General features: G+C 39.7%; 1 protein-coding gene across 13 annotated transcripts in view; it reads right to left on the bottom strand.

The window, feature by feature from the left end:
* The window catches only part of Kif16b (kinesin family member 16B), a 304,402-nt gene that overhangs the window by 116,987 nt on the left and 162,030 nt on the right, over positions 1–25,385 (bottom strand). For 12 of the 13 annotated variants that reach the window (XM_074074285.1, XM_074074287.1, XM_074074288.1 and 9 more), the window contains 2 exons: positions 17,495–17,577; positions 15,942–16,030 (listed from right to left, as the gene is read on the bottom strand). In XM_074074285.1, the coding sequence (XP_073930386.1) occupies positions 15,942–16,030; positions 17,495–17,577 (172 nt within the window). Of the gene's footprint in view, positions 1–15,941; positions 16,031–17,494; positions 17,578–25,385 lie in introns of those variants that run through there. The other variant, XM_074074292.1, reaches the window with a different exon arrangement.

Below are 25,385 nucleotides of genomic sequence, written 5' to 3'. Positions count from 1 at the left end.
AGGGGAGGCCCTGAGTTTAACCCCCAGTACTGCCAAAAACAAACAAAAAAAACCAGACAAATTCCAAGATAGTGGCTAGAGGGAGGAGGCAGAAAGCATGCCTCCTTAAAGTGAAATCTTGGAGAGATGCTGGAGACACACCTTGCAGGCAAGACCACCGAGAAGAGGCAAAATTTTGACCCCTCCACACCTTCATCCTGGGCAGAGAATCTCCACTTCACGTTAAACGGAGAAACCAGGAGGGCCCCCAGGCCACCAGTCGCCCATGCCTAGACGGCTTGGGAAGACGCAGACAAGGTGAGCTAAGCGGTACATGGTACTCCCACAGACAACCCTGGGCCAGATCAGCATAGCCCCCTGGACAGACTGACCCCCACCTGGGGAAAAAAGAGAAACTGAACAATAAAGAACAATAAAGACATGTAGCAAAGAGGGTGGGGTGCCCTGAGCACTGAAAGGGGCGGGGGAGTAGAATCCCTCCTGGAACTGTAAATAAACAAGCCGGGCCTGGCCGAAGAGGATGGGAGTGTGGGCGCGTGCCCAGCAACCAGGAGCCAGAAAGTTTGTGAGAGTGGTGGAGGGAGGAAAACTCCACAGGAGACGGGGGAAGACCCACCTCCCATGTGAGCTGTAAATAAACACTTTGGCTGGCATGAGCGGCAGCACACACCCAGCAATCAGGAGCGGGAAAGCTTGTAAAAGTGGCAGTGGGAGGAAAACTCCACAGCAGGGGGGGGAAGACCCACTTCCCATGTGAGCTGTAAATAAACATGCAGGCCTGAGAAAGCGGGTGCAGTGTCACCTACCCCAGTGTGCTTGGAAATGGGAAAGCTTGTAGCAGTGGCTCGTGCACAGGAGAACTCTGAGTAAACAAAGCCTGCAGGGCCAGATGAGTGCTAAGCTCACCCCAGAGATCTGCATAAATAACACCTCCAGCAACAGCAGGCTGACAGCAACGGGCAGACAAGCCACAGATGCAGATAGCCATTCACAGACCTGTCTCCAGACTCTTTTTTTTCTCTCTCCCTACCTTTGATGAGAGAACAACCAAACTACAGCTGCATGCTGAAAAACTTACTGAAACTGTATTGCATTTGAACTTGGGACACTATGTATTTTTTTGTTGTTTTTTGTGTGTCTGTGTGTGTGTGCAGTTTTGTTCTACTTTATGTTTCCCCTTTGATGAGACAACTACAGAACAACATCTGAGGCACCATCTCCAGGACTGGAGGCTCAGGGACGAACACCAAAATTATTAGGACTGAAACTTCATCGCATTTGAACTTGGAGGTTTTTTTTCTATCTTTTATTTTGTTTTATTTTATATATATATTTTTTCTTTCATTTACTTATTTTTATTTATATTCTTATCTTTATTCTTTTTATTTTTTATTTTCAATCCTCTCTCTGTCTCTCTAATGCCTTTTCAGCTTACAGTTGATTAGTATACTGTCTCCCTGTTTATATCTTTGAAACTTTTTTGTTTGTTTCTTTGCTTTGTTTTTTTTTACTTGATTATTTGTTTTTCCCTTTTCTTTAACTTCTTTGCTTTCCATCCCCTCTCACGCTTCCATTCTAAATATCACTAGTGCTATTATTATAAGCCAGAAAATACTTAATTGCACACAGTACAGGGACAGTAACAACACCAAGGACAATGATGGGAAGACAGAAAAAACAGGGAAACCAGTTTCCCCACAGCAAAAAATTAGTACAGGAACCAGAGGGAAATGAAGACAACAGATACTCAGATCCAGACTCCAACAAAATGAAGATAAACTATGCCAAAGGACCCAATGAAGCCCACAAGAATAACTGAAAAGAACACATACTACAGGTACTCAATGAGAATTTTATAGAGATGATACTGGATAGGGTCAACCAACATATACAGGAGACACTCAAGAAATTCCAAGACAACAAAAATAGAGAATTTGAAAAAGCAAAAGAATAAAGGAAACCATAGAAGCACTATATAACACCAAGGTGAAACAAAGAACATGATTAATAAAGAGATAAATGAACTCAGGACAAAAATAGACAACATTAAAGAGGAAACCAGCCAGGATATGGAAAACCTCAGAAAAAAGAAAGAAACAGAACTGCAAAACAAAACGGAAGGCCAATCCAGCAGAATAGAACAAACAGAAGACAGAATCTCAGAACTCGAAGATGATATGGTAATTAAAGGAAAAACCAAAGAACTATTAATTAAACAACTCAAGACCTGTGAAAAGAAAATGCAAGAACTCACCGACTCCATCAAAAGACCAAACTTGAGAATCATGGGCTTTGAAGAAGGAGAAGAGGTGCAAGCGAAGGGAATGCGTAATATATTCAACAAAATAATAACAGAAAATTTCCCAAATCTAGAGAAAGATATTCCCATACAGAAGCAAGAGGCCTCCAGGACACCAAACTGACCAGATCAAAACAGAACTACCCCCTGACATATCATCATTAAAACAACAAGTTCAGAAACTAGGGAAAGAATATTGAAGGCTATACAAGAGAAAAAACAAGTAACATACAAAGGTAAACCCATCAAAACCATAGGAGACTTCTCAACAGAAACATTAAAAGCAAGAAGAGCGGGGGGTGAGATCTTCCGGGCATTGAATGAAAATAACTTCAACCCCAGGATACTCTACCCAGCAAAACTATCATTCAAAATAGATGGAGCAATAAAAGTCTTCCATGATAAGCAGAAACTAAAACAATATGTGACCAAAAAGCCACCACTACAAAAGATTCTGCAAGGGATTCTGCACACAGAAAGTAAAACCCAACTTAACCATGAAAGGACAGGTAGCACCAAATTACAGGAAAAGAAAAAGCAAGAAAGTAGAGATTAACCTCAACTTAGGTACACACAATCAAACCTTCAAACAACTAAGACAACTAAATGACAGGAATCACCACATACCTATCAGTACTAACACTTAATGTTAATGGACTTAATTCACCCATCAAAAGGCACCGCTTGACAAAATGGATTAAAAAGGAAGATGGCTAAGAAGATTTCATTAGATAATGAATAGCGAATTAAATGAGGAATTAAAGGAAGAAGTAGAAAATCAAAGTCCCTAGGCTAAAAATATGTGTACCACCTAAATAACTAGATTGTAGGATAAGTTATCTATACCAAATCACCAGGACTAAGAAAGATGGTAAAAGACTTTAGAGGAAATATCTGGAAAGGGAGGAGATGACAACCATAAAGAGAGGCAAAGAATGGGACAGATGCAAGGGAGTAGATGAGCAGTGCTCCACAGGGCAGATGAAGGGTGGTCTGGGAGAAGCTTGAAGGAGGACTCAGGAATCTCAGGACTGATGAAATCACTGGCTCCTCCTCAGGAGACATTCTCAGTTTAGAACATTCCAGTGGGATACAGAAGGGAGAGACTTGGCTCAGTGGACAGAGAGAATGGACAAAGTACCTTTCAACACTGTTAAGAGAGTGAGTCATGAGTAAAAGAAAACATGACATGCACAGATACACAGAATGTGATGATCCCAGCAAGGAGATGGGCAGAGGGGATCCTTTACAACCACAGGGCTGAGAGGAGGCCTGCAGAAGAGATGTTGGCAGAGCTGGGCCCTGAAAAGTGGACAGAATTATGATGAGCACAGTGTACTAAGTAGGGGAAAAAACTGGTGGAAGTAAAACAGAGAAGGAAGACAAATGAGAACTATACAAAGGAAGCAGTACCAAGCCCGATCTTCCCATTGCTTAAATAAGATGAAGTGATAAAACCAGGAAGTTGGACTCTAAGCAGAAGGTCACAGGTCAAGCTGACATTCTCAGGGCAACTTCCTGGCAAGCTTCTCTTCCACTACCCTATGCAATATTCTGTCTCAGTTCTGGGCATGACACTCAGTAACCAGTGGTCCACTCACTCATCAATTCACTTGTCAACATGCCATTCATGAGCCAGGTGTTGATCTAGGCACTGTAGAGTCAGCAAAAGAAACCAAGTCTCTGTCCTCATAAACTTTCTATCTAGTGCAGGGGATAGCTAAGTAATAAATAAGTAATTTATTATGTGAGAGATGCTATGAAAAAGAATAAAGCCAGGAAAGAGGTGGAGAGAGATGGAGTCATCCAGCAGAGAGGCATACAAAGGAAAGGAGGAACCACTAGGCTACATCTAGCGCCAATATGGGGGCACCAGGAGACATGACTGTGGCAGACTGGGAGCTCAGCAAGACAACCATGAGAGAGAGGACAAAAACAGGGGAGAGGTGATATAGAAAAGCAACCAGGCCTCAGAGGCAGCTGAGGGTCAAGACCACCAGTCTTATAGGTCATAGAGGGTGGGGGCTATCTTCCCCTCCACCAGGGCTCCTTGAGAACAGAGACTCCTCCATACTTTGGCCAAGAGTGTATTCTGAGAGCCAACTGCAACACACACAGTAGCTGTTCAACCCATGATTACAGTGGCCTGAGCCACTGACTCACAGACTCAGCAAACTGGGAGGAGGAGAAGGTACAGACAATGCAGGCCTCTCTTTGTCTGAAGAAATAATACTTTCAATACTCTCATCCCCTTGTGCTGAGAATAATTCACTACAGAAAATTTAGAAAACATGTATAAATAAACTCAGTCCTACACCATGATTGCTCCACCCCATGTAAGACTGTAGTCTTCACAGCCATACATATGCACACAATAATGTCCACTTAGTAATCATTTTCTCATAAGTACACTCCTGGAACCTCATAATACACTCTCCAAACCATTAACTATATTGTACAACATAGTTCAGTACCATGAAATTCTATAATATAGATGCATAATGGTTTATGAATACAATCTCATATTGTTGGAGATACACATTAGACCATTCTTAAACAAAGAGTCTGGTGGGACCTATACTGAGTGGCCCAAGAAGAGGTTAGTGAAAAGGAGAGGGGATGGAAGGGAGGGGAGGAGAGGGGAGAGAAAAGAAAAAGGAAAAGAAAAAATGCTGTGTGCATTTTCAGGCAGAAGGAAAAGAGCGCAGAGAAGGGAAATCTAAAGACATAAAGCAGTGCCAAGTGCTGTACAGTACATCACAGAAGTGAAGAGCTTTACAAGTCTGCTTTACTCATTTCTACGCCTTTGCTACCACCCCACAAAAGACCCTATCCTAACACACACAACCAGAAACTGCACAAAATGTGTGCTTCTATGTCTCAGTACCTTAGATAGAGCTGAAAGCAAGCCAGGAGTGTTCTGTACCCAAGAGGCCTGTTGTCACTCTCATACTTTTTCTTTTCAGGTCTCCAACCCAACAGCCCACTCACTCTTCTCCGTATTTCTCTCCCTGACATTTTTCTCTTCATTCTTTTCCTGTTGCTTTAATTTATGCAATAGCTGCCATCAAATAAAGAATTTTGGGTATGGATTTACCTGACAAAATACCAAAGCAGGCAAAGATTTATATTAGATGATTAATTGCAATGTTATCTACAATTTAGATGGAAAAAAATGAAATAGTCTGAAGTGTCCTTAATGATTTGGCAAGTTAAGTAAACTATGATATAAACATACAATGAAGAATCATGTTCAATGGCCTGGAGAAAATCTCACAATACAATGTTAATAGAAAAAGTAGAAGGCAGAACTGTTCATATACTGTGACCTCAAATTTTTAAGTACTCTGTATAATGTATGATTACAATATCTAACATACTAGAGAAAAGGTTAGTTCGAGAAGAATTAATTTAGAAGGTAACACACAGGGTACAGGAAAGCAATATGCGTCAACTCCCTGTATAGCTATCCTTATCTCAACTAGCAAAAACCCTTGGTCCTTCCTATTAGTGCTTATACTCTCTCTTCAACAAAATTAGAGATAAGGGCAAAATAGTTTCTGCCTGGTAGCAAGGGGGTAGGGGGCAGAGGGAGGGGGCAGGGTAGGTAAGGGAAGAGGTGGGGGGAAGGGGGGAAGAAATGACCCAAACATTTGATGCACATATGAATAAAAGAAAAAAAATTTCACTGTATATACTTTAACATATAAGTAAATATAACCAGTCCACTAATGACTATTTCTTGGTGAAGAATTATGAACACTTGTGATTATTTATTTATGAGTGTTTTAATTTTTTTGTAATAAGCATGTCATTTTATAATAAAAGAAACTACCTCATTTTTTAAAATTCACTCTGATTATAGCAAATGTTTCACTTCAGTTTTGCTTATAACAATCTTTGGTTCTTTTTTATTTATTTCCAATAATAATGGTAATTAACCTCAGTAGGCCATAAGATATAGGGTTTGTTGACTAAGCATTTGATTTTACTGAGTTAGGGAATAGCTACTCAAAGAATTGTGGTCGCTGATTAAAAAAAAAAGTGGGGTGGGGATGGAAGTGCTTCATTAGGGAACAATTCACACTCAGAAATACTCAGTCAGCAATTGTTCCTCAAATACCTACTTAAAAGTGGGATCAGTGTTAAGAAAGCCAGATCCTTTCACCTATCACTAACTACATAAATGGAGAACAGACATAGTTGTATCAACAGGCACAGTTACCATCAATCATTTAAAGGGTTAACAAGGAAGGAGAGAGCACACTGTGGGTGAATAGCCAAAGAGATGAAATTTGGATTGGGGTTGGTAAACTCTCTTTGATGAAGTGACATTTAAACTGAGACCTTGGTGATTATGGAGAATTTTGCCATGTGAAGAGCTGGATACCTGGACAAGGGTTCCAGGAGGAAGAAGCAAGAATGGATACAGACAACTGAAGCTCTTGAGGGAATCAGCAACATAATATAATCAAGTGAGTTAACAAGTAACATGTGTCATATAAATCATGTTAATATAACAGGTTACTTCAAAGGAAAATCATATTGCCAGGTAGGAATAGGAAGAAATCTACTATCTTCCACCAGTGCCTACAACAACCATTCCATTTCACTAGGTAAAGTCTCATTCGTTCAGTGAGCTTTACAACTCAGCTCTATGAATTATAGAATGAGGCACAAATGCACCTCTTACTCAGACAAGCTAAAGTAACCAAGTAAAGAGAACTTGTTCTTTGAATTGAACAGTTTATCTTTCTGCCTACTTTGAAAACATAAAACACATGGGGTTTATCTTTTAAAGTGGCCTGCAGTGGAAAAATACTCCAGTACAGGAAAAAAAAAAAAAAAAAAAAAAAAAAGAAAAGAAAACCTGCAAAGTCAGTAATTAACACTAATCTCCATTAATGGATAAAGGCAGCTTCTTTTAGTTACTGTTATCACAAGTTCCCTAAGTCTGTGTATCTTAACAAGCTATTTAAGACAATCTATAGCAATTGTAAAGTTAGTAAATAGTCCATAAAAAAAGAGACACAGCTGAGACCAGAAAGTGGAGAAGAAACCAACATTGTAGCAAACTAAACAAGAAAAATGGTAAGACCGAACAAAATAAACCATCAGAGACAAACACAGTAAATAACCATTAACTCAAACACAGACTAACCACCAAATTACCAGAAACAAAGATATTGCCAACAACCTGTATAAAACTTTCATGTTCCAGGTCAGTGAGGGAAAAAAAAGAAAAGGATAAGACAATTTACAAAATAGGAGGAAGTGAGCCAGATGAGGAAAGAAAAGTGTAGCTAGCAGGGCACCTGCTTGAAAGGGAAAAATCATGTTGAGAAAATTTCCAGCTGCAACCATATTCTGTTTCTAAAGCCCACTCAATATTGCTACAAAGAGGGGAAACTGAATTACTCTAGGTTCACATTTACTAGATGGCAGTTAGGCTCAAGGTACTGAGCTGGCACTTAGTGAATGACAAGCTAGATTCTGTGTTTGTTTTCTGCAAACCCACAGTCATCAACAGTGAAGCTAAGACACAAAACAAGGAAGGACGTAACCTGTAATTAATGTCTTCTCACTCTCTCCCTAATATGATGAATGCATTCTCTGGTTATCGAAGGGCACTAAACTGGAGGAAAGGAGGGGGGAGAAAAGGAGAGAGTGAGGAGGGGGTGATAAGGAAGAAACAGGGAAGGAATGGGCAATAGGATAGAAAACAAAATTGCTTTCAAATGTGGTCAGCTTATAGGAAAGTGAGATGTATCACTACCATCTTTGTGCCTTGGGCCTTTTGCATCTAACTCCTAGAACTCCCCATTCAGAGTCTAGTTCCTTCCAGGTTTACATTCCACAATTCCACTGCCATTCTTAATCACAAAATGCCAGGAATGCTGGAGCTAACCCCACACAGCACTCTAGGACAGCACATGGCTCAACACAGAAGAATTAGATGCTTGATGAATCATGGGTTATAACCAGGACATCCAGGGTATACTTTTAAAGACAGTCACTGCTGCAGGGATCCTCCATTCTGTTTCCTGGGAACAAGGCCTAGAACTGCCTCTAGGAGCGTGTACTTACACTAACATACTGAAGAATCCAATAATATCCCTTTACAACCGGGTGGGGGGCGGGGCGAACAGAAACTCTCAGTGGGAATGTTGGTGATATATACAAGCGTTATATAGATTAATTAGTGAGTATGCATCAAGAACTTTAAAAGTTTATACTCTCTGACCTAGAAATTCCACCTCTACTTTTTTTGTCCCTTGAGAATGTCATCATGGAAAAGTACAAAGATTTAGCTACAAATCTATCACCCCGATAGCTTGTGATAGCTAGAAACTAAACAACAAAATATACACCAACAGAAAATAAGTCAATAAGATGAAATATCCATAAAATAGATAATATGAATAGTAACATGATATAAAAGTTATAAAAGGAAATAATATTAAATGTAAGAAACTCACAAGTCCATTATGAACCGATCTTGGTAAAAGATATACAGAGGGAAAGAGAGAAATGCACAGTGGGATCGTAGAACATTCATAGGTATAGGTTAGAATACATAGGGACATATTCTCTGCTTTTTTGTGATTTCTAAATTTCCCATGGTGAACACATTAAATTAAAGCTACTTATCACTCCTCTGCCCTCTTCCCCTCATCAATGATAAATTCAAACCATCTTCAGGCTTGGGAGCCTCCCATGGCCACCAAGGTATGTGTTAGCCATACTTACTGCCAAATAAGCTCCACCTTGGGTGGAGACTCCTTGGGTGGCCTATCAAATACAGGTCTGATCCTGACTTCAGACACTGTGGATCTGACCAGATCTGAAACCTAGGTGCTTCTTTTCAGATGTAACTACTCAAATTTATCCATTTAAATAGGCTCACCACTGGTTAGTCTCAGAGGAGGCTAATGTGCCAGCAAAAAATTCTTTTATTTTCAAGACTGAAATGAACTTGGAATGAATCTAATTTTGCTTTGAGCACTTTCAAGAAGCTGTGAAAGCTTCTGTATCCTGCCAAATTAGCTGCCTGTTTGCAGTCTCAGAGCGAGCCGGAGGAGGCTGAATAGTCAGCTTTGCTTTCTCCTTAAAGACACTGCGCCAGCTGAGAAAGAACGTTCCCCTGCAGGAAAATGATCTGCTGGCAGAGACCCTAGCTGGGCACTTCTCCAAAGTGGCACTAACTCCCCAAGGAAGCCACCCGGATGCTTTGCCCCATCCAAAAATTCTCTGGCACCAAGTACCATGCGTATGTGTACAAATCAGTTTCCAGAAAGCTTGAAATGCAGGCCAGCAGTAAGTTCCAAAACTATGTTAGAAATGATATGCCCAACTGTATGTGCCCAGCTGGACAGATAAAATGTTCATGGAGAGTGGGTGGGACTTTACTTTTAAAAGCTCCAGATACTACTATAATTCAGGCTACGTACAAGGCTTTTTTAAGACATAGATTGCTTGGAAATTTAGTAGGTTGCCTATTGAAACAAACACAACAAATTGGCTGCTGAAGATACATTAGATCTTACTAGATTTAATAATTTGCAAACCAACTATAATTGTTTTGGGGAACTTTTGCTCTGGGAAGAACTGAGTACTAAACAGTAATTTTTAGTCTAATGTAAACATACTCAGATGTACATAATATCAACGGAAGCAAGAGATATATTAATGTGTAATCATTAAGAAACATATAGGAAATCCAAAAGATAGGGGGCAGGAAATGTAGAATGACCTCTTTGCAGCACAAGACATCTAAAGTCCTTTGAACATACAGATTCTTTGTGCAGAAACACCCTTTGACATCCTTTATGCTGAGAGCCCATCTGCTGGCCTAAACCTCCAGCTCAATGACTATTTAAGGGTCCATTATATGCAAGTTTCTATGAGCAAGATTCAAAGATGAGTAAGGTGTATGTAACCCCTGCCTTCAAAAAGCCCACATCAATTAAATGTGCATGCATGAATTCAATGAATTTGGAAAAAACTATGTTAAAGGTATGCACAGAATATCTGCCCAAGGACAGAGAAAGCTTTAAGCTCAAACTACAGGTGCTTCCTGAAGACACATTCCTGTACTCAGCTTAGAAGGTTACAACTAGCCAAAGGAAGAAGGCAGAAGGGTTTTATAGATAGCTTTATAGATACAGAAGTTTGGGGAGAGATGCAAAAGATGCTTTATCCACTTAACCAAAAGGATTAAATTCAAGGTGGAAAGTGGTAGAAGATCATATTGAAGAACAAAGTAATGGATAATCATGCTGGGATTCCAAAGTCAACCTATAGGGAATGAAAGGCCAGACCAGGTGATGGGAAGAAGAAAGTGTCATCACAAAGAGCTATAGTGGGATCAAGAGTTAAACCATCAATTCTTTGAATTCCTGAATGTTAAAACTTTGAATTCCTGAAAGTCCTGACAAGGAAGATGATAAGGTAAATATGGGAGGGGTAAGGGACTCCAAACTCTACACTTACCACCAGGTTTTGGTTACTGGTGTATTAAGAAGCTGCAACTTGGAGACCAATCATAGAACAATGAAGATGGGGTGGCCTATGAGATGACTCACAATGAGATGCAGTGCACAGCAGAGCAGGCTGAACTGTACAGTCTTCCCTAATCCAAAGACCTCAGAGTAATCCAAATTTGGCATGCGCAAGGATGATGCTACTGATATCCTTATTTCTGACAGACTTACAAGTGTCTCCCCTGTTTACTAAATCATATTTCAATATGACTGAGACTCAGTCTGTCTTAGTCATTCAAACCCCAGCAAAGGGGTAGACAAATGACAGGACTTGGAACCATGGAGGAGAAAGCTCCAGACCATAGGCTTCTGAGTGGCTTTTACTTAAGCTTCCTTACAACCCTGTTAGCCCCACCATGTTGTCCTCTTGACAAGGATTTGAGCAATTTATCATTGGCTGTGTGTTGCTATGCCAGTGACAATGAGCCAAACTAGATAGGGGCATAGCTCAAGTGGTACAGCATATGCCTAGCAAGGCCAAGACCCTGGCTTTAATCTCCAGTACTGAAAAAAATAATAATTTTGAACAAAATCAAAGTAGATTGTATGCATACATGAAAACAGATAATGAAAGTAATTAAAATTGTTTCAAGGGGAGGTAAGAAAGAGTAATGGATAATTATGATCAAAGTACATTACAAGCATGTATGGAAATATCACAATGAAACCCCTTTGTACAATAAATATATGCTAAGTTAAAAAAAAAAAAAGATGAGCCGAACTGGAGAAGATGTCATGATAGGAAAAATATCTGGCCTTAGTAAGCTTTGAGGACAAATGGGTTCCTGCGAATTAGATTTACCACAGATTCCATGGTTTTAGCTTGAGGTGATCTCCATGTCAAAAGATTCCTCTTGCAAGCCAGATGGTTTTCTAAGTTACCCAATGCATGAGGGCATGGTCCGCTAAGGAGTTCTGGCACCAGGAACAGAATCCCTTCCTATGCACTTCAACTTGCATCACTCCTTTCCACCGACTTCCAGATAACAGGTTACTAAACCACTGTTCTCTGCCCTGACTCATAGGATTTTCATTCTAAATACATTTGCATGCCTGTGTCCACTTTTCCAGTCTCTCTACAAAGAGCTCCACAGCTGACACTTAACAGACTGTCGGCACACAACAGACCCTCAATAAATACACGCTCATCTGCTGAAGCATCTCGGCCCTATGTCTCCATCTTGTGAAACAATCACGCTCCTGTGTCCAAGCAGCATATTATCTGGATTTAAGCAACTATTTAGTGTGGGCCCATGTATTAAACATATTTCTTTCAATGTTCTTTCAGTCTATTGCATGGTCCTTAATGTAGGCTAAGAGTATTTATACCTGCAACATCAAAAAAGAAAAAAAAAAGTAAAAACAGGACAGCCATAGCTTTAATTCTGCTTCATTCTGCCCAGTTGCTGGAGCTGACAATTTCCCAGTGAGGTATGTGCCCTCCAATTATATTTTAATTCATGGGTAACCATTCTCTACAGCAGGTGACGAGTTGAAGGGGGCTGGAAGCCAGGGAGAAAGAAAGTATGATGAAGTTTTAAACAATTTTTATTTGAATTGTATCAATAAGTATTGCATGGATAGCAGAGAAGAAATGTGTCTGTTAACAGAAGCCAGGTGAACAGGATACATCATCTTAGGATCAGATCCTTCCAAAATCATCTCTTCTACCAACTGCAATTCAGTCTAAAACAAACTGCTTCTCACTTGGATTTTCTACTTTTGCCTAATTCTCCATTTCATCATGAGGCCCTCCTTCCACCTTTTGTTTTAAGGATCCTCAACATGACCTTGAGAGTATTCAAATAATTGCCATTGTCACCTCAGACTTAACCTATACTACAAAACTGCATTCATCTCCATAATATGTCTTATTCCAATATTTGGAATACCCATGCCCAGATAAATAAATTTTAACAAATTCCCAGACCATGTGTCTTATTAAAACATGATTATTAATCTGTTTGATAAATTTTTATTAACTAGGCTATATTTTAAAGTGATTAGCACTTTAAAATACAGAAATGAGTAAGACAAGGTCACTGACTTCAGAAGGCTTCCCATCTAACAGGGAAGATACTCAAATAAGCAGAATTCTTACCCAAGTGCCAGCTAGAACCCATCCTCCTGTCTGCTACATCTGCTCTGGGTATTTAAATCTGAAACCTAGGAATCATCCTTCATTCCTTGATCCTACCTTACTTTATAGCAAAAACCCAGACCCAAGCCACCATTATCTTTCACTTGGCTTAAGGAAATGGCTTTCTAAATGGTCTTCTGCCCTGCTTCTATGCTACATTCTCCATCCAACATGGTATTGGAGTTTGAACTCAGGGCCTTGCATTTGCTAGACAAGTGCTCTACCACTTGAGCCATACACCCAGTATCTTTTTACTTTTTCAGTTTATTTTTCAGATAGAGTCTCATGCTTTTGCCTACGCCAGCCTCAACCTACAATTCTCTGATCTCTGGGATTATAGGCACACACAACCATGTATGGCTCATATATGCTAATTTCTATACTAAGTTCACCTTCAGGTTATTCTACTGATCAAAGTCTTCTAAGGGTTTGAGAGTTCTTTTAGAAAACAAACTACTTCCAATGCCCACTAAATCCCCTCATTAGCTGGCCCTCATCTGACCCCTAACCTCACTTATATCATTCTTTTTATTTCTAAATCCCATCTATTCCAGCTCTCTTTCCACTTCTCATTTTGAAGCCATTGTTCTTGCCTTCTCCTCTGCCTAGAATACTCTCAATTTTCCCCCATTTTACTTTACGAGTGTCATATGCAGTCTACTCCAGTTTCGGTTCAAATGCCCCTCCTTAGGAAGCTTTCCCAAACACTGCCCCATGCCATTCTATCTCATTTCATTTTTACTTTCTGAACTTATTTTTCAATTACCTGTTGATTGTTTTCCTCCTCCAACTAGCATGAAACTGACCTTGCCAGCCGGAAACTATGCCCTGCTCTAGAATCATGCCTGGTTCACAGGAGACACTCAGAAAAGATTTGTGATGGATGAATGTACATTACAAAGAAGAATAAAGTAAGGGTGCTACAAATGCAGCAACATGTGGTGAAAAGGGACAGCTTTCATAGGAAGACCACTTATATGGAACCTTGGAGGGATAGTAGACAGCAAGGCAAAAACACATCCCAGACTCTGGAACTAACAAAGAAACAGCCCAAGGGCACAGACAGAACAGGTCTGAGCAATAACCACTACATCTGAAGTGACCCAGAGCAACGGGAAGGATGTACTGAGTGCAATGGGGTTGAATCCTTATTTCTTAGACCATGGAAAGTCATTAAAAATTTCTGAGAATGTAAATTGGTCCACTCTGACATGGATTTTATAAACACTGAGAAAAACTGTTTGAAATCAAAATCAAACAACAAAAACTGCCATCAATTTTAAGAGAACTTATGTATTCTACTATGTTTGTAAAGAGAAAAGGAAATCAGTCCCATGTATAAATACAAAACAAAGAGGAGCTTATGTTTATTGGCCTTGTGTCTCAGAGGAAAGGTTGAATAAGAATTACATTTTTTGGGTTTTCAAAGGCCTTAAAACATTTCCAAATGGTTTTGAATTAAAAGGCTCCACTATGTTGAGGATAAGGAATGTGGTACTTGGATTCAGGATTAACTGGATCCTGGACTGGGAGACAAATCCAAGCAGGTCCTATTCATATTCAGAATCACACAATTTAAGTTGACAGTAACCTCAAAGATGGGCATATTACATTAAACTTAAACAACATAAGCACACAAATGATTTGATCTTAACCAACACAAAAGGCAGTTGCTAAAACTACTGAAAAGAATTAAGAACTAAAACAATACAACAAAATATGCCTTCTGAAGTACTGATCATTCAGTGACTCCAAGACAGTTCTCACATATGGCTTATTTCAATATAGAATTATTTAATGAGAACAACTTTCCTGTTAACCATGGGACAGGTTAGAAAGCCTGAAAAAGGCACATGAGGGAGTAAACTGCTTGTACTGCCAGGAGTCCGCAGACCTGGTATTGCAAAACTGGATTTTTCTTTCTTTAGTTCAAGCAAAGTTTGGTTTTAAAATAAGAAATGCAGAAATGTGCTCAAAGCTCCCTGAAGAAGTAATTCCTTGCAAGTATCTCCTTTCCACAAACCAGAGGATTGACATGAACTGAAGGAACAAATACCTTTGAGCACATGGCTCAGAGTCTTCGAGAAGTGTTGTGTCAGGGGCCATGCCCATGGAACATGGTAGTGATATGGAAGCATCTGGGGAGAGTAAATGTACCCAAATTCCCTCAAATGTAAAACAGGAAAATGATTGCTGTGAAAATTAAAAGAAAGTGGATGCGAGGTGCTTTAGCACAGTGCCTGGAATATAGTGATGACTAAATAATGACAGTTCTAGAAGATAGTATTTTCACTTACTTAGCTATATTGTTTTATATTGATAAGAAAGATATAATTATGAAACTTCACAAACCTTGAAAGAACCCCGAAGTCTCTTCATTCAATTCCAATTTTCATCATCACTGTCATTTCACTGAAGAAGCCACTAAGGACTTCACAGTTAGCTGACCACTCAAGGTTGCTCAGCTGCTAAACACATTCACAACACTCTCATTGTATCCTCAGTGGTCCCCCAATGTTTGGAAGTAGTGATCATAATTTCCTAGATTATTGGATGTCCTAAGAATCAAGGTTGTCTCTGTTATTATAGATAATTCATAAAATGAGATAAAAGTGTGTAAGCCAAAGGAATGATTTGCTGAGTAATCAAAGTGCCAACTTAAAATATTAGACAGTTATGAAAATGATAATGAAGCTTGTAACAACCCTTCCTAATGCTTATTATGTTGTTAAGCAAAAAATGAGAAAACATAATCCCATTTATATTGTGATTATAACTAAGTAAAATTATGTACATATACAGCAAGTGCTAGAAAGGAACATAGAAAATGACTAAGGCTGATATGTGAAGGAGGCATTGATGCAGAAGTTTTATTTTCATCTAGTGGCTACAATGGAGCTGGCACAATAAATACCACAACAGTGACAGTCACAGGAAACACACGCTGTTGTTCACTCACCCAGGGTTATACAACATGACTGCAGACAGGTTCTCACAGGACTTCGAGAGGTCAGTCATGGACAAGCTGAAGGAGGACAGAAGGCCACTCTAAGAGCAGACACAGGGCAGAGGGGTTACCTTAGTGGTTAAGAGAAAGCCAGCGTCTGGTCTATTTTCAGCTTATGAGAGACAATGAGATGCCCTGCTCCTGTCAGCAAGCCTAATTGGCTTATCTAAGGACAGCAGATCAGCAACAATCAGGCCTGACAACATCTCGAACCCAATCCCTGACTGTGAAGCACACAGGGCCCTGGCATTCTGGCACTGGGGAAATTTGCCAGGAATTCCAGAACCCAGATGACCTTCTGCATTAAAGTCAGAATGGGAGAACAAGGTCCCATATCTTTGCTATCCATTGTTCTCAGCAAGCAGCAGTTTCCTGTTATCAGCAGCACTCATTCACATTTACTAAATGAGGGTGAAGACAGAAAAGTGATGTGAGAGTAAAACAGTAAGAGCTTAATCAATTTTGCTTCTGTGGAAAGCTATCGGTATGTTTCTCTGAAACAGCAGATCAAAAACGACCTTCTGGGAGGCCCTGCGTGGAACAGGCAAAAACCATCACCAGATGGACAAGCAGCCCTAGAGAAGGCTGGGGTTGGTAGCTAGACCTTATTTCCCATCTCAGGTCCTAGCAACCTCAGGCAGCCCTTACAGAATGAGGCTGAGATGAACAGCTGTGTCACTAAGGCCCTTGCCTGGGGCCTGCAGGTCTCAGCTGCAGACTGGGCTCTCTACTTGCTGATTTCAGCATCTATAATGGGAACTCTTAGTCTAGTTTCTCATCTCGATTATCTGTCACATGGTCGCATAGGGGTGGTAACAACTGCTGTGCAGATCAAATTTTGATCTGATTTTGCAGAATCGTGCAAAGGTAAACACAGCTCCTGCCTCATAGAAATGATAGCTGTAGTCTTTATTGCATTCTTCAGTCTAAGGACCAACCATGACATCCCTAGAAAAGATTTCTTTCCCTCTCAGTTCCTCCCTTCCTTCTCTGGTCCTCAGTCCACCTCCACTATTGAACATTTAAAGAACCCTCTGGATGTCCCCATCGAACCAAACCCAAATCTCTTCTAATCGTCCTAAACTCAGCCTTACTCTGCTTCACACCCCAGTGAAAAATGCAATTTACTGTGGCTGACTTGGGATGAACACTATTCCAATACTGGGTTAATTCCCAAGACAGATGTTGATAAGTGGAAGTCACTCTCCACTTAATGCCAAATAATGCTCAATTCCTTTAGGATGGGGGGTAAAGAGAAGAGTCTAGAAGGAGCAATTTCTCTCTGTCAGCTTTGGACTCCACTTTCTTGCTCTCCTATTTCATCAGTCAGTCATCTTCCAGGAAGCATACTGACTGGAACCAATCTGGATTACAGAACTTCCTCTCAGGTGGTTCTGAACTCCAGAAAGTCAAACCCTTGGGTTCCTTTTGGAGCCAGAGAGTAAATCCAGCCTCCAGGTCAGACCAGAAGACCAGAAGCACCCCTAGAGATGACCTTCACTCACCTTCCTCTTCTCCCTGAGCTTGGCAGCCTCCTTTGGATGATTAAAGCGAAACATATTGGTTCTTCCTAAGAGTATCACAGCACCTGAGAACACACAAGAACAGTAATGAATTTATAGTAAGCACTTTGGTCAGTTGATAACAGCATAGCATCAAGTTCTACAGTTGAAATGTAATTTCCAGTGTATTACAAAATAAGGAAAAGCTTTAGTCTCAAAAGTTTGCTTACATAAGCTAATTTTAAATCTGTGAATACTTTTATTTTTACAGCTGGTGTCACAATACTCATAACAACCTAGGCAGAAGGGATAAATCTAAGCATTACAACCTATTATGAGATTTAAAACTTAATATATATACAGATAATCAGACTTTTAATTGTTTGGAAGGAAAAAAAAACCAGTTCTCTAAAGAGACATAACATCAAACAAGGCATATGGTCAAAAGTTTAGAAGATGTTTATTAATACTAATAAAAGTAGAAATCTCGAAAAGGACCTTCAAAAGAAAACATGGTGAAATTGGCAGAGTACAGGTAACTATGATTAAAATCTCCCTCAGAATTTGACAGTAAAGAAATTCTGTACATGTCTATTTTCAAGGAAATACACTGCTTCTTGTCAAAACACTGTTAAAAGTTAGATGGCCGTATTAGTCAGTCAACAAACACCCTTTTGATTGACCAAAGTCCTTTTTCAGAAACCAAATGTCCAGTGGACAAAATAATTCAAGGCCAATACCAAGGATGATAATCATGGGAGGGGAGGATTTTAGCTTGAAGTAAATAAACAAACAAGCAAAATACAATTATTTCCCTCTTCCTTCCTCCCTTTTTTAGCGCATTGTAGGAGATGGAACCCAGGGCCTAGCCATTGGATTTTTGGGGGCCAGGCTGGCTTCACACTAGCTATGTAGTTCAGGCTGTCCTTAAACTCATGATCCTCCTGCCTCAGCTTCCTGAATGCTAGGATTACAAGCATGAATAATCACACCCAGCTCAAACAAATCATTTCTAAAGACTGTCCTGTCCAAAGCTAGCAAAGAAGCCATGGAGGGCAGTGAGCACTTAAGAAAACCAATGCTGCAGAAGAGATTTGTTCCCTGTAACAGTGCCATCCATAACTGAATGTCTGTAACACCCCAGAACAGACATTTGTGTTCAGTCTTTGCCTAGAAAAAGACTGATTTTTGAAGACAAAACACATATATTTAAGTCAACCATGAAGGCAATGGATGTATAGCTATCTAGAACCTAAGTGAAAAGTAAAAGCTGGAGTTGCTGGGAACAGACCTCTGTGCTGAGGACCAAGTCTGGGCCTCACTGGACAACCAGAGAATAAGAGGAGGTATGCCCCTGTGAGGGATCACAGGGAAAGTCTGAGCCTTAGACAAGAGGATAACCTGTTATGTCTGGGACACGGGACAGATTTCAAGTCCATCCAAACCACAGGATGTTTGAAACAAGAGCAAGAACTGACATTGAATAGATGAAATGGAAACAGGCTGTTTGAACTTGGAGAGCTGGAACAAAAAGTTCTGACCAGAACTCAACAATAGGTAGACAGCAATAAAACCCAGACCACAGATATGCTCTGTGTGTCCAATTTATAATGCACACACACAAAAATATTAGTTGCCAATAGTTAAAAACCTAGGGATTGCACATAAAATTCTGGGTTTCTTTCTAGAATTCCTTAAAAAACTAAAAGATATAGTATCAGTAGATCTTTGCTGCCATTTGACATAAGTCCCTGGGCTGCTAATTGGCAACCCCCTTTGGACAAGGCACATGATGCTGGTTGGACACAGATAGCAGTCTCTTGTTTAGGTGGCATATGCACCTAGAACCTCAGGTCATCATACCCCAGATACCTATTTTGGAGCTTCAGCCAGGATATCCCCATGCTTAGCCAATATATTGTCTTGATGTCTCAGAGTTTTAAAAAAATGCTTCGGCAAAAACACAGGGAATAACAGACGGGTTGGTTTTAGTGGTTGTCATTATTTGGCAGAAATGGAGTCAATATGAAAAGGAGAAGACTGTTTTAGGAGACCTAGAAGGGCAGCAGTGGGTATTATCCACTCTTTGATCTGCTTATTCCTCATATAAAATCACATTTGTATATTTTCTAATTATGGAAGGGCACCATTATTATAATTAAGAAAGGTGTTTCCCATGCATTTTATTACTAAGACTCAGAGCTATGTGCTGCATAGTCAAAAGTTAAGCAGCCAATATATCTGTGTTTAATGTTCTTAAAGTTACATTAGGGATTAATAAGGCAACCACATTGCAGGTGTTAATTACATCTAGTCCAATTCTTTTTTTTTTTCCTGTTAATCAAATGCCCAGCCATGCAAGTTGAAAATTGCTAAAATATGTTAATGGAAATATAGAATAGTATTTCAGAGACATATTTCAAATCACATTAAGTCATTGAAAATAATATAGCCACCCATGTTATTTGTATGAAATACATATAAAAGCCCTTTAAGAAGTTATAAAAAGAAGGCCAAACTACCCACAAGAATTCATTATTTCCCTCTAAGTAATATGTCAACTGTCTGGCACATAAAAGAGGCTTCATTAAGGATGGTTTCCTTTCCTCTATTGGACATTTTTACCCAACAAAGAAAGAATTAAAAAATTTGCTTCATTTTTACATGATGTTGCAGTTCATTCATTTGTTCAGTAATACTTAATGAAAACTTATTACATAGTAGACATTGCGATAAACACTGGAGATACAAAGCTGAACAGGTCAGACATATGCCTTGCCCTTGTGGAGCAAAATAGGAGAGATAAGTAATCAAATAATTAGATAATCACATGGACGAACACAAAGCAGCAACTGAAAGAAAGAAACCATGGTCAGGGTGGCAAAGGCAAAAGAGGAGGGGCTGATTATAGGGGAGGTTAGGAAGAATTCCCTGAAGGAAGTGTTACTTAAGACAAGCTCTGAGGATTAGTTGAGGAGAGTGGCTTGTTTAAAGGTTTTGTGGCAGAAAAAGTGATGATGATGGGTGATCAGAACAGACATGTGGCTGAGGGACATTACTGCAGATGAGACATGATGAGAAGAGAGGGAGTGGAACAGCTAATATCTTGCAGTATATAACAAAGCATCTTGAGTCTTACCTAGTTGCCTTAGGAAGATACTGCATGAGCACAGGATTGATTTGTGTTTCAGAAAGATCATTCTTACAGCTGACTGAAGAATGAACAAAGAGGGCAGGAGTACATTTGGACAGAAGAGCTAAGAGTCTACCGCACTGGACCAGGTCAAAGTCCTTGGTTTCTCAGGGTAGGGGAAGGGGCAGCAACAGAGGAAAGCAAAGAATCTGGAAGCTATTTAGGAAATAAAAGCAGCCAGATTCCATGATATGCTAGATACATAGAGGAAAAGGGAGGAGGAGGCAAACAGCTCTTGGGTTTGGACTGTGTAGCTAGATGTCTGGGAAGCCATCATCACAAACTGAGAGCACTGGGAAAGAATGCAGAGTGGGGTGGGAGAGAAATTATGGGTGAGTTAGGCACAATGAACTTGAGATGCTTTTAGCAAATGATAAGTGTTTGCTGCTGTAGAAGAAAGGCCTGAATACCTAGTTATCTACCCACCTATTCCCTACTGTCTGTGTATGTATGTGTGTGGTTATATGAACATGTGTACATACACATGCAGAGACATTAGAAGCATATGTATATATAATACTGTCTGTATACACTATCTCTCTATGTATGTGAGTGTCCTCGCCCATAAATAAAACCATGAGATGTGGGAATGTCACCGAGGAAAGAAGAGGAAGGTAGAAGGGAAGGAGACCAAAGTCCGGGTACATTGAGGAATGCTGGCTTTCAACTGCCAAGAAGAGGCTGAATTTGCAAAGGAAATAAAGGAGGTGTCATCAAAAGACAGAGAAAGGAACCCCCAGGAGCCAAAGAAGGAGTGGCCAATGTTGTGAAAGAAACATTTCTGCAAGATGTACTAACATGAAAAGACTAGAAGGCACTGTGGGGTGTGGGGTCTGTGAAGGCTTTGTGGATGGTGGCCAGAAGCCAGAATGGAGGGGCTAGGGAGTGAGTGAGAGTAAGGAAATGCAGGTCTACTGACTGAGGATGGCTCTTCTGGTGAAGTCTGCACATACACAGAAAGACAAAGTTGGCAGCAATCAGGGGGATATGGGTCCCATGGGATATTTTGTTTTGTTAAAAGGAAAGTCATGAGTGTCCTTAAAAAGCAATAAGCAAGCTGAAGGGAAAAAAAATGGAAATGGATGAATGAATGAAAGAATGAATGAACACAAGAACAAATGAAAGGGAATGGCTGATGGAGTAAAATTTTTGCATGAGACCTGAGCATGTGTCCTGCCTGGAAATCTTGGTGTGGCCATGGATGACTTACAGCTTAGCCTCTCCAGAATTCAGTTTCCTCATGTACTCATCAAACTGGATCATTCTAAGTTTCCTTCAAGATCTTTAATTCTTCGTAAACATGACTACCCCCTGATTTGAGGTTAATGTGATTAATCACAGCAGATGAACTTTTTGTGATACACTTAAATTATAATTTTGAGAGCATGTCTAAACCTCCTCAAAATATCTGATGGGTTCTCTGAGATTACCTCAGAGCTTGTTAAATACCTGAAGAGAGACAAATTCCAGATGGTCTTAAAAGGGAATGAAGGGGAAATAACATTGCAATTATAAAGGGAGCAACAAAGCCATTTGTTTAAAAAAAAAAAAGAAAGGAAAAAAGCTTCATTTAAATGTCTATGAATAAGAATAATTGGATGCTGGTTTCACATGAGATTTTCTTATTTTAATATTTCAAATAAGTTGAATAATGAGCATGTATATATTTCTAGTGAGATTTAAGGAGTGTGGGGACAAAAGTATCATAAGTAAATTACCCTCCTCAATTTTATACGAGATTCTTCTAATACTGCTTCTGTACAAATAAATTAACTCATATTTTCCACTAAATGTTGCCATATGAATTATTTTGGAGGTGATGGTATATGAAAGATATCATTCTGGGTTATAATTGATACAAACATGAAACAATTGTATTCCCCCAAGTGCATGGTTCAATGTAACATGAGCCCAGAGGCCACTGTGGTAATAAAAACTGGTGGCTCTTTGTAATTCTGCTTGAGGGCTCCTCATTCTGTAATTACCTTGGAAGGTGCCCCCTCATACCAGGCAGGCCATAATGCAGTGCTTAAGTATGCTCAGTGAGCATACTTATTTTCATTTTAGATGTGACAAAGAAGCCAGACTCTGCAGAGAAACAAAATTCTCTGAAATGTCACTGAATGAGAGGTCAACGTGAACAAGGAAGGGAGAACACTCTTTTCTTTTTTAGAGACTGTAGCCCAGACTGGCTTTGAACTCATAATTCTCCTCCCCCAACCTCCTGAGTGCTGAGATTATAGACATGTACCACCATGCCCAGCTAAAGTTCTTAGTTCACTACCTGATTCAGGCAGAACAACAACAACAAAGTGTATACTAATTTAAAAGTCTTAAAATATTTATATTGAAATAAATCATAATGAGTCACCATTTTGTGTCCTGATACAGTCATATTTCTAATAACATATGCCAACACATAAGAACAGATTAAGTAATATGCTCTATAGGTTTAGACTCCTGTAACATTGACTTTATTATTCAAGATACCAGTAATGTTTCTCTATCTCAAAAATTACTTTGACAAGTAGATAGAGAAGACTGCATGGTCTAGATAGGGAAGACTGCGTGGTGTTTGCAGTGGGTAAGAAACATGTAAATACTGAATGAATTCAAACAGGAAGCAGGGTGTGGTGTACTTGGCCTAGGCATGAATGACAGGCATCTTTCAACAATTTGATACTGTAACAGGCATCAAAGCATGCCATGAAAGCATCAGTTATTATTTGTGAATGGTATAAATGCATATGACACCTAACCAAAATGCCACATGGGGCTTGTCACCTTCCTTTCCGATATTTACCTTGTAAATATGAATTTACAATTTCCTGCATTAGGTAAAACAACTTCAACCCTTGTTTATTCTTAGTAAAGAGAAAACTGGGACTAGAGTGAAGAAGAAAATTGATTTTCAATCTTTGCTACTGGTGTTTCCAGCCAAATAATCCATCAGGAATTGTTTGATGAACTGTACATGAGCTGAGTATAGAGCTTTGTAAAATTTCAAGACACTTTAATCCAGCCTTAAAGAAATTTCTAGATGTGTACAATTATTTGTAGAGACTGATTTTTGTTTTTAAATACCTCATGGGACAAACAAGTAGTGTATCATATATGGAACAGATCTATCCTTTTCAAGGAAAATGTGGAACATATATGAAATAAGTAAAGAGCAATTAAAGAATGGTCTGAATGGGATGCATTGCAATACCTGGTCTTGCTATTAGTGACTTTCCATTAATTCCAGTAGCCTCTATTCTTTGCTACCAACACTATTTATTTACTGTTAGTAACAACCTCAACTATTCATTTCTAGCTCCCACACACTACAATCTTTCAGTAGCCTGTGTTCCTAAGTAGTTCATTAACAATGCCTCTATTACTTCCTAATCCTAAACTCTGACAGTCACTTACCTTCAAACCTTCAGTCCTGCTCATGACAAGCCTCCCTGTGAGTTAAGCAAATGCTGCACTGCTCTTCACCTTCAACACATTCTCTTTTACTGAAAGGCAAGCACCGACTCCCTTCTACCTTACTTGGAAAACTCATGCAACCAGTCTGGGACTTCAGAGCCCCATGAGCCTGCCTGTTGGTCTTCCCCATCCTTCGTGTACCATTACTTCCCATCCTCCCCTGGCATCTTTCCAGTCTCTAGATGTTTCCTCACTGTAAATTTTAGTTGCATTCAACCTAAGTCAGTTTTTCAAGATATGTTATTATGAAAAGTACATTCTTTCACTTCAGAATTTAACTTGGGTTTGATTTTCCCTTTCTCAGAAATCTAAAGCCACCCATTGGTAAGAGTTTTGGTTCTGCATAAGATAGACAAGCAATCTTCACACCACATCTCTCCTGCTGAATATAGCAAGGTACAGCCCAGATATAACACATACAGCAACTATTTGAAGGCCTAGAAAGAAAGCAGTAGCAGATGGACTGAAGAATACCAGTATTTGAGGCACCACTGAACTAAAAGTGAATTTACCATTTTTTTTCCTTGAGTGCATCCTGGTTTGGTCTAGGAGGAAAATCACAAGTGGTGATCAGTACAAATATAAATGCAAGAAGTCCTCTAGTTCAGGTTGGGACAGAGGTCTCATGGTAGCAATAGTGGCAACAGCAGGGAACCCAGGAGAAGTGAAATATCTCCCTTCAATCAGAGAAGTTGTGATCTCCAAGATGTTACAGATCCATCTTGGAGATCCTATCTCTGTTCTCTCATTCACTGACCCTATACATGGGTGTTGGCACACAAACCAGAAGAAAGAGTGGAATAAGTAGAACTCCAGGTTTCCAGAACATACAGGATGGAAGAACACAAAGGAACTGGAAAGTATGTAGAAGATAGTGAAGAGGAAAATGTTCAGGAAAGTATATTTATAGTGTCATTTATGAACTCCTGGGCTCTTCACTACCAATGTACACACAGAGATGATCTTCAACAGCACACTCATACTGAGAGCAGAACTAAAAGACAGATCAATATTTAGGCCCCAGACTGTCTAGTGGTGTACCTACTGCTCTTTTGAAATAGCAATACACAGGTTTTGCATATTGAACTACTAGCAATGGAGCTGGAGCCACAGCCCACATAGGCTGATTATAACTTATGCCCTAAACCCAACCAGGTAAAGTATCAACACTGCCCATAGGATTTAAATAAGATCCAGAGTCTCTAAACATAATATTCTAATTTTCAA

The sequence above is a fragment of the Castor canadensis genome, chromosome 5 (genome assembly GCF_047511655.1).
Source record: "Castor canadensis chromosome 5, mCasCan1.hap1v2, whole genome shotgun sequence".
Classification (NCBI taxonomy): Eukaryota; Metazoa; Chordata; class Mammalia; order Rodentia; family Castoridae; genus Castor; species Castor canadensis.
Note: the sequence above shows the minus strand (reverse complement) of the source record. Positions and strands in the feature narration are given on the sequence as shown.